Source organism: Penicillium samsonianum (assembly GCF_028829775.1).
Source record: "Penicillium samsonianum strain IBT 33392 chromosome Unknown utg000003l_segment0_segment0, whole genome shotgun sequence".
NCBI classification, from domain to species: domain Eukaryota; kingdom Fungi; phylum Ascomycota; class Eurotiomycetes; order Eurotiales; family Aspergillaceae; genus Penicillium; species Penicillium samsonianum.
Genome location: NW_026643261.1, coordinates 2,759,899 through 2,769,835, shown reverse-complemented (window position 1 = coordinate 2,769,835; position 9,937 = coordinate 2,759,899). Strand labels below are relative to the sequence as shown.

At 49.8% G+C, this 9,937-nt stretch overlaps 3 protein-coding genes across 3 annotated transcripts; 1 reads left to right on the top strand and 2 right to left on the bottom strand.

Moving 5' to 3' along the window:
- N7471_004638 (peroxidase) lies at positions 1-1,175 on the bottom strand (the record flags this gene model as incomplete). Its single annotated transcript, XM_057277357.1, has 2 exons — positions 1-738; positions 816-1,175. 2 exons carry the CDS (start codon positions 1,173-1,175, stop codon positions 1-3), a joined length of 1,098 nt encoding a protein of 365 aa, XP_057136967.1.
- A 2,548-nt stretch (positions 1,176-3,723) lies between these two features.
- Positions 3,724-6,356, top strand: N7471_004637 (uncharacterized protein; the record flags this gene model as incomplete). The annotated part of the gene is made up of 5 exons (XM_057277356.1): positions 3,724-3,838; positions 3,892-3,908; positions 3,970-4,080; positions 4,144-5,647; positions 5,728-6,356. 5 exons carry the CDS (start codon positions 3,724-3,726, stop codon positions 6,354-6,356), a joined length of 2,376 nt encoding a protein of 791 aa, XP_057136966.1.
- A 672-nt stretch (positions 6,357-7,028) lies between these two features.
- Positions 7,029-9,365, bottom strand: gpi10 (putative glycosylphosphatidylinositol-alpha 1,2 mannosyltransferase; the record flags this gene model as incomplete). Its single annotated transcript, XM_057277355.1, has 5 exons — positions 7,029-8,352; positions 8,405-8,551; positions 8,603-8,805; positions 8,876-9,106; positions 9,165-9,365. The coding sequence occupies 5 exons, from the start codon at positions 9,363-9,365 to the stop codon at positions 7,029-7,031; spliced, it is 2,106 nt and encodes a 701-aa protein (XP_057136965.1).
- Between the last annotated feature and the right edge of the window lie 572 nt (positions 9,366-9,937).

Below are 9,937 nucleotides of genomic sequence, written 5' to 3'. Positions count from 1 at the left end.
TTACTCAGAAGTCTTGAAAACGAAGCGATCCTCAGTTTTGAAGGGCACACCGAGCTCAAGGAGCTTGACAAAGACGTCAGAGAATTCCTTGAAGAAGACATCGCTGTCCTTGCCATAGCGCTCGACGTGCTTCTTGAAGCCCTTATCCCTGACAAGAGCCATATCACTGGGCAACATCATGAGAGTGCCGGTGGTCTTGTCGGTGAATTGAATCGGGCCGTTCCACTTCTTCTGGGTCCACTTCTCCTCGGCAAGGAGGCGGAAGAACTCATTGCTGAAAACAGTAGGGCTGAAGTTCCAGGGGCCGTCGAAACCGGAACGATCGGTGTGGCAGCGGCCCAGGGCATGGGCGCCAATCAGTGCAACCATCTCGCGGTCATCAAAGCCCATGCGGGAGAAGATATCGCGGACGTGACGATGGTCCTTGGAGGCGTCAGGAAGACGGCCGTCGGGAGTGCAGGCGGCGACGTCTCTGTCCTCACGGCCGGGTCTCCAGGGGATCGAAGGGCCACTCGCCTCCTGGACGGCGCAGGCACCACCAAGAGTCCACAGATCGGAGTAAGTGATCCAGGGGAACTGAGCCTTGATGGGCTCAAGGAAGTCGCGGGCAGTCTTGAGACCAGCGTTGGCGCCGTGATCAGACTCCGGGGCGAATCTCATAGTGGCGCCGTTGCTGCCACCAGTGCCGGTCTCCTTGTCATAGGTACCACTTGCGTGCCATGCGAGACGAACCAGGACCTATTGAGAGCAACAAAAACGTCTAGGTTAGCTCATTGAACTGGATGACAACATCGAACGAAAGTGACTGCACTTACGGGGCCATAGCTGCCATCATCATAGTCGGTCTCGTCGGCCAGACGGGATGCGATAGCGTCGTACACCTTCTGGTAATCGGCCTGGGTGGGGACGAAGGGCCCCTTGGGGGAGGAGTCGCCGTTCAGGTAGAGGTACGCTCCACCTGCGGCACCGAGGGCACCGAGACCAAGAGCCCAAAGGCCAAAGGATGAGCCGGACTTCTCAGAGCCAGCTTCTGAAGCATATCCGCGACGAGCAGAGGAGCGGAGACCATTGGCGGGGATGGCGAAACGCGTGCTGCGCGCAGCAGGACGGAAAGAGGAGGTCGCCGGGGTCGAGCGCAGGAAGGCCCGGGAAGCAGTTCTGGCAGCCGAAGCCATTGTGATAGGACAGGGAGGGTGCGAGATAAGAAGAGTCTGATGGGTTTTCACTAAGGGAAAGGAAAGTAAAGGTGGGAGTACAAGTACAAACGAAGAGAGAAGGGAAGAACCGGGGGATTTGTACTTCTCCTGTCCCAATTTCTAATGCCAGTACAACCCTGAGCCAATACTTCGGTACATCGTACAGAAGCTGATGGAATCACAGCCAATCAAGGGGGCCACATATGCTATTGCCTCGGCGTTTCGTCTCGTCTCCGCATTCCGGTACATCACCATACATCACCCCCAGACTTTCACGACTTTCAATTCTGTTAACTGTTGTATTCTTCACGGTCTCTATATGTAGATACAATCCCAGGAGATCGTACTCATTGAATTGACAGTACAGACTGATACCAGAGGCGTGAGTAAAAGCTACCTCGGAAAGGTATTATTAACAGCCAAGCGCTGTTTGGTCAATGCCGGCCCACTCGCTTCCTACCTGCTTACCTGATCGAATGGTATTCGGGCCTAGGTGACTTGCTCTGTAATAATAACGGTCTAGATACTGTACTCCGTACATCTATATTTATTGAATAAGAAATCAAATAAGCTATTTACTAATCTTTGAGTTCGAGATCCCTTGGAAAAATTGAACGTTTTTAATGGTCTCGATCTTATTACCCATGGTTCTAGCCATCTGATTACTGACTATGTATGTCCATGGATGGTACGTCGCTATGACAGTGATCCTGCCGTGTGATTCCTCGAAGTTCGATGAAGGCCCAATTTTACATGTATCAATTACTGTCATCGGAGCGAGGGTTGTCGTATTAGCAGTGTGGAAGAAAGAAGTGTATATAGTTCTTATGTGTGACCAAAATATGCCGTATTCTCTTCTCTAATCTTGCAACGAACTACTCAAAAGCTTAATCCCATTACTTTCTAGAACATCCAGGACTTGGTTTTCTACATTAATTATACTTTCCATATTCCCTTGCTTATGGCAACCAGGCCCTTTTGCCTGATACTCTCGATAAATCCTCCAAACGCATCACCCATGGACAGTATCACATGTTTATAGACTAACTTACTAGTTAGTTAACTAACTAACTAGTTCGTCAACGCTGTAATGAGAAACCATATTGCCCTCGCTTGCCTCTTGCATTTTAGTCTCGACGACAGCATCAATATCTATCCACTCTTCTGTACAAGCAGACTAAGTAAAGTTGATCTGACTACTGTACCGCAAGAATGTTGGAGTTCATTTTGCATGCGTTTGGACAAGGATGTATGAAAGCAAGAGTTACTGAGTAAACACTGCCTACATAGTGCCAAGGTTTGGGTAGCGGGCTTTATCGGAAAATCCTTTTAGCTAGCTGGTCATGTGACATATAAACCGAGGCCAGAATGATCTTATAGAATGGTACTCCATACAGAGGTCTGTACATGAGGAAAGAAGTACGATGAGTAATCATCTAGGAAAAGAGATATAATACAATAGAGACCAGAGTAACTTTTTAAGATAAATTTCCATTATTAGTTGGGGGATGTCCGTCGTAAATAAGTCCTGCTGTTCAATAGATATGAACACCAGGGTGGAGTAGACGCAGCTCTGCTAAAAACTGTTTGGTTTTGATATTCCACGAACGAACGATTAAAAAATCACCCAAGAGACGTCCAGTGCCACAGGTAGGCACCACGCGGGTTATGTGGTTTGAAGTTTATATATATCTCAATGTTGGATCCAAGTCCTCAACAATCCCCGACATTAAAGGATTGGATTCTCGAGTCTCCAACACACGAATGATGGTTGAAGAAGAAGACAAAGTGTGAAGGGAAAAGTTTTTATCTTAATCCCCGTGGCACGTGATTTAACTAGCGCAGTCACATGACCATGTCCTTTTGTATCCAAAATTTCCGCGCAAATTGTAGAGTTTTCTTCTTTACACTTATCCGAACGCATAATCAACCGCCAATTCCTCTATCATAGGATGGTAGGTCATATTGGCGTACTAGAAGATATTGGGTAACATTATGACTTCTCGACGGCTCCGAAAAGGCTTCGGCCTTTAGGCGCATTGGTAGATGCGAGTCATTGCTGTCCGGACATGCCATTTTATATTTTCTCTCTTGCTAGTATTAATATACATAATCTTTGACTCTCCTTCTGAATACCGTATGGGCCTGGGCTCGGGCCTATAAGTTCCCAAGTATCTAGGACTTCTAAAGTGTTCTAGAAGACTGAGCTTATGGAGAAAACTATGCCGAAAGAAACGTGGAACGATCATACAGAATGAGATTGTCAACTCAATTTAACTCGATTCTACCCAACCTTGGAACAATTGAGCTAAAATCTTTAAGTCCTGACTATCTACTCTACTCTTTCTTTACTCGCTGTACTCCGTATACCCCGTAGACTAGCACATATATGTCTCATTTGGAATGATCTGCCCCTCGGACGTCAATTGAACCCTTCTCCGCCCTGGGAACCAGAATTCTTCCCCTATTCCACTTTGTATTACTGCCACTCCTTCTATTTATTATTCTTGTAATTATTTTTTGCATCATGGCCCCCGGTATCAGCAAGCGCCAGCAGGCGCGGAATGAAAAGACCCTGGCGGAGCTGATCCGGACCGTTCCTGGCAATGACCGATGTGCCGATTGCGATGCCTTGACCCCAGGTTCGTCCCTAGAGACCCTTTATTGTTGATCTCACTAATTTTTATTTCAATAGGATGGGCAAGCTGGAACGTATGTCGATACTTCTTTTACCTTCGAGCGAATCCACAAACTGACTGTTCATCTCCGACAGATGGGCATCTTCCTTTGCATGCGTTGCGCCGCATTGCACCGAAAGCTGGGCACACATATTTCCAAGGTCAAATCTTTAAGCATGGATACCTGGACATCAGAGCAAGTTGATGTGAGCACAATCTGGCATCCCGGAATAGCAAAGGTCATGAGCTGACAGTGTGAATTTTACCAGAACATGAAATCGCACGGTAACATGCTTATGAACAAAATGAACAACCCGCGGGGTATCAAGCCACCAATTCCCGCCGACATTGACGAGGCCGATGCATGCATGGAACGGTTTATCCGGCAGAAATATCAACACCGTTCGTTGGAAAATGGGAAGCCAAAGCCCCCGAGCAGGGAGGATTCGAGTTACTCCAACACTAGGGCTATGTCCCCCGTGGAGCCAAGAAGGAATGACTATAACATATCCCCCGAGGGTTCTCCTCCTCCACTTCCGCCCAAGACTGGAAGGTTTTTCAAGTTTGGTCTACGGTCGTCATCCTCTACCTCGAACCTCCGCCGATTTGGTGGCAAGCCCAAGGTGACTTCGCCAACCTCGGACGATGGAGCCTGGTCACCACCATTGCCATCCAGGAAGACGACAGGACTTGGTGCGCCTGTCGCCGATGTGACAACGGCATCTTTCGAGTCCAAAATGGCGGCATTGCAGCAGATGGGATTCACTAATGACCGACGAAACGAGATGGTTCTCAAGGGACTCCATGAGGATCTGGATCGAGCGGTCGAAACACTGGTCAGGTTGGGTGAGGGGGGCAACCCTGCAGCAAGATCCAGGACCCCGGCCGGGACAAGCTCTGCTGCATCCGCACGCGTAGTAATCCCGAAGCCTGAGACGTCCAAAAACCCATTCCCTGTCACAACCGACAACACATTCCCTGAGGTTTCCAACAACCCATTTGACCGGGCTGTCTCAAATCCTGTGGCCCAGTCGCAAACCCAGCAACCACAGACCGCTTCGTACAATCCATTTGACCAAATGAACTCGAAGCCGGCATCAACACAGCCTCTAGAATCATCTTTCCAGGGCCTGCAGGTTTCCCAGCCCTTGTTCCCCCACTCTACTGGTGGATACCCGAACCAGACGAGCTCCATGCAGCACTCTGTATATCAACAGTCCTATACGCCTCCGGTCACATCGACATTCTCGCAGTCTCCCTATGTTACATCGCCTCAGCCAATGGACAACAGCTACAATCCATTCGACCAGGCACCGCCGCAGCCGCAGGGTGGCTTGGGTCAGACATATCCCAACCCCAATGCGCCGCAAACGAACCCTTTCTTCAACACTGCGCAGCAAAATCAACCCATGCAGCCACAACAACAGCAAACGACCCCACTCGTAACGCAACCAGGGGGCTTTGAACCCCCTCGCCATGCAAATACCATGCCGGTCATGTCTTCCGCCTCGCCATTTGGACCAACTGCTTCTTTCCAAGTACAGCAACAGCAGCAGCAACAACAACAACAGCAGCCGCAGCCGCAACATCAGCCCTCAAATGGTCTGGGTGCTTACAACCCGTTCCAGCAAGGGTTGGCGCCGAACACAGCACAAAACGCAGGCGGCTATTCCAACCAATTCCAGTCCCACCTGCAACCCCAGCAGGCGCAGCAACTCATGCCTCAACCCACTGGAATGGACAAAAACAGCATTCTTTCATTGTACAATATGGGTCCTGCACAGTCTAATATGACATCTATCCCCGAGCAACCTCGCCAACTTCAACAACATCAACAACCTCAACAACCTCAGCAACCTCAGCAACCTCAGCAAACTCAACAATACCAGCAACCTCAACAACATCAGCAACCTCAGCAGTTCCAGCAGCCACAGACCCAACCCCCACGATGAACCCCTACTCTCAACCATCAAACCCATACACCTCCATGCCCCAGACCCAGCAAGCCACAAACTTCCAGCCTCAGAACCAGAGTCAGCCCCAGCCCCAGCAAAATTTCCAACCCCAGCAACCTACCGCCAACGCCCAGCCCGCCACATCCAACAACCCATTCTTCGGCACCGCCCCCACAGGCAGCGGATCCGGCCTCGCCGCTCAAGCAGGCATCAACCCATACCAGCAACAATCCTCAGGGCTAGGAATTGGCGGCATGAACGGCCAACCCGGGGTCGGAACTTCTCCCGGAACTACCCCGGCCACGGGAACGAACAACTCCCCATTTTCGGGAATGAGCAGTCCCCCCTTTGCAGGAGCAAACAGCTCCCCATTTGCGGGAGGCAAGTCCCCCTTTTCAGGCCCGCCGCCTACGAACTCGGCGTTTCCTCGGACACACATGAGCCAGCCGAGCGTCGATGTGAGCGGGCTGCAGAATGGTCGCCATAGCCCTGATGCCTTTGCTAGTCTGAGTGCTCGCTATGGTTGAGTTCGATGACTTCTTAGGCCTTGGATCATACATAGATAGATGGCCGAGCAATGTGAATATGGATATTGACATGGACATTGGTTTTGGTTTCCATTTTCACTTTGACTTTTATACTAAGCTGGATAGAGAAGATTGACGAGACGTGTTATGTTTGTGCATGTCCGGCGCATTTTCATTGTCTGTTTGCCACTCACTAGATTCTTGTTTCTTTTCTTTTCTTCGCATTCTCTGTTGCCAATTTCTTTTTGTTCATTAAAATATTCCTTTCGCTTCTGGTTAGCGAGTCAACGAGTACATAGTTAAATGTTGTTTCGTGTTACATATGAGTTTCAAACTAGTATATTACTGGTGAACCAAGACAGATTATCGTACTGTAGATCTGGGGCTATATGCCCAAAGAAGAGGGAAAACACAAAAGGGAAAGAGTAGGGGAAGATAAAAGGCATGAAGCTGAAGGGGAAGGAAAATCCCCGCAGCATCACATAGATAACACAAAATAGCTGGAGACCAAAAAATCCAGGCAAAGAGTCAGGAAGCGGTGATTTCAAGACCACAACTCTGTTTCCGTAGGTCTTCTTTCAGCTCCGCCCAACCAAGACGGCAATACGGGAAGCCAATCGGACACCCAGGAAGGAAGCCAACCTGGCTTCTGCTTCGAGAATGACAACCTTGCTACAACTTTCTCCCAACGAGAGGGGGTATGCCAAGGCCAAGAAATCGATGATTTTGCAGGTGACGAGAAAAGAGACTCCACTGCATGTCGCCACGAAGCAAACAACGAAGGAGGCGATGCGGACCAAGGCATCGAAGACACGTGGAAAGCTGTCCATCCCTTCTTTTTTGCTTGCGCCCCTCATTCTTGAACGCTTCCACGATACGATCGAATTGCTTATCTCGGCTTTGCTGCAGTTGGCGTTCGGTATTGGAGCGCCAGGCGTCCTGCTCTGCCGTGTCTAGGCACCAGACTACGATGTCGCCGCGACGGCGATGGTCGTCGTGCCAGTGGGAGTTGAATGTGCGCCAGCACTCGCCATAATAGGAGCCGCGTAGTATGGTGTAGAGGGTTGGCTCGAGATGGGCAAAGAAGATGAGGTAGTCGGGCCACTCATGTTGTGGGGCCTCATTGGGGTTCTTTCCTGATACAGAATAATCTGCGGAATAGGTGTAGCTTGGTCGTCGAGGGAGGTGTCGGAGACCACCAGCCATGTCATGGCGTAGAAATTGGAATGGGTCGTCGTAGAATTGGTCTGCTTCATCTCGATAAACGGCTTTCTGGGTTGCATTGAGATCGATCGGTGGCTCGCAGGAAAGGGCCCAAGCGTTAATTGTCGGGTAGACTAGATGAGAACGCCAGGGTGTGCTGTGGCAGGGCATTAAAAAGCCGGCAGATATTCCGGTTTCGGAGACGGAGTTTGTTTGTCCTTTTGTTGTTGGCACCGAGTGTGCTTGATGCTGCTGACGGAGATAGGAAAGCACCTTAAGTGTTCCTGATGCGTGGTAGAGAGTTGTATATAGTGCAATGACCACATTTGCAAACACGAGAAAGATGAGAATCAACCTGCGGGGAGTATGAAGTGGGTATGATCGTGAGTAGATGGCTGGGTAAAAGAACTGCACTAAAGACGGCGCAGCTAAGATGTGCAGACAGGGCAGCAATGGGTAGATGAAGCGCACTTCCTTATGAGAGATTAAAGAGAGGACGAATGGCATCAGAAGGCAGACTGTCGCCAATTGCACTCGGATCGCCGCCTGCAAACTGTCTCCTACTGTGGAATTCCGAGTCGTCAAGGTTCGGTATAAACCAAGAAGCGCAAATGGCAACAGAGTGGTGAGTAGAAGCGGATAACCCTGCGAGATATAGTAATGCCAGTCATTGCTGCCATAGAAGACAGCCAGTGACTGCGCGATGTTGAAGTATAAGAACCTGAGCGGTGGGAAAGTCCAAATTCCATAGAAGAGACGGTCCGCAACGGAAGACACCGCGAGAATTGCCGATCTGCCAGAACAAAAGGTCAGCTGGTCCCTTATCAAGAGGTCGGATAACTTACCCGCAAACTATAACTTCAAAAATGAGGATCTTGCGCTGAGACCAAGAGGTCCGAAGCCAAGCGAGGCCAGCCAGGGTTGCCCAAACGAGAATGTTGGTCGGCCGCAGTATACATGCGAGCGCCGCCAGCGGCAGGCATTGGTGGAGGCTGCAGGCAGCGTCAGTGACTGTTGTCCTAAAGTTGAAGGTCCAGTCATACCCAAGAATCGCACTTCGATCCCGGTCCGTGCCCCTCACTTGATTGCCGGTGATTTTGTCGCGGCGGTCGCCGGCTGTAGGACCTACCGACCATTGCCATGGCCATAGTTCCAACGCGACAATGGTGATTGTTGTTTCGAGACAGTTCGACAGTGTCCTAGTCGAGCAGAACCATTGCCAGGGATTTAGGACCGTTGCGATCAGCTGTTGAATAATTAACATGCGCTCTTTTCTGCCCAGAGAAATTCTGAACACGCGACACATGATCACGTACCGTTGTCCAGGATCCACGGGAATCTTTTCCATAGACGCGAACTGCAAGCTTCCATGTGTAGAAATCACCAATTGCCGCCACAACGGCCTGCGCTGTCTTCGGAGCGGCAATCAGGAGCTCTGCGCGCGTGGCGGGAGACACGCTCAGGGCGGATGCGAGGAAATCGGCGGCTTTATAGAGAGCGGCGAAGAAGAGAGGGTGTAGTGAGGATCGGAGTTGGTGCCGCCATTCCTAGGAGTAATATTGAGGTTAGCCAAAGCCATGTGCTCACGCGATCGCATTCACTCACCCATGTCACCCAGGCCCCTTGGCCCTGGCCGAAGGCGATCTGCCAGGCTGGCTCCAGTGACTGAAAGTATTCATCTGGCTGGAAAAAGGTCCGAACTGCGAACGCATTGACGAGACGAAAGGCGATGAGGAAGAGGAGTATGTTTTGAGTCGGCGCGCGGGGGATTTGTGGCGCGCGGCGCGGAGAAGTTGGTTTAGACATGATCAAGGGTAAGAATATTGTAAGTACTCATTCATTCCCTCGTACATTGCGGCTCAAGATGTCTGATCGCAAAAGCGCATGAATGAAGCATATGAACAAAGGAGAGGGCGGAAGAGGGTCTCCCCCAACTCCGACTCGAAATACTCTACTCCGTATGGAGTACTCGAACTACCCTGACATTTCGATTCTTTGTCTGTTTTTTTTTTTCCTTTCTTCTTTTTGTATTTTGTTTCCATTGTAATTAATCTTTATTTCTGCATAATCCTTTATTTTCTTATATATCTCCAAGGTCCAAGTATATTTTTCTTCTCCTTCAGTAACCGAAGTATGACGTGTATTTCTACTTCGGTGACTCTCTCTTTTTTTTTTTAGTTGATTTAAATTAGACCAATAGTTAATACCTGGAACATAAGCCTAGAGCATATATAACCAATGAACGAATCAGAAATGGTGGGTTATAAAAGCTAATGGAGCCGTGTAGGGTAATCCTGCGCATAGGGAACAGCATCGGCACGACCTGTACTTAGCGGACATCCGGTCTAACAAGTCTAACACTTAACGGCATAGCGGCT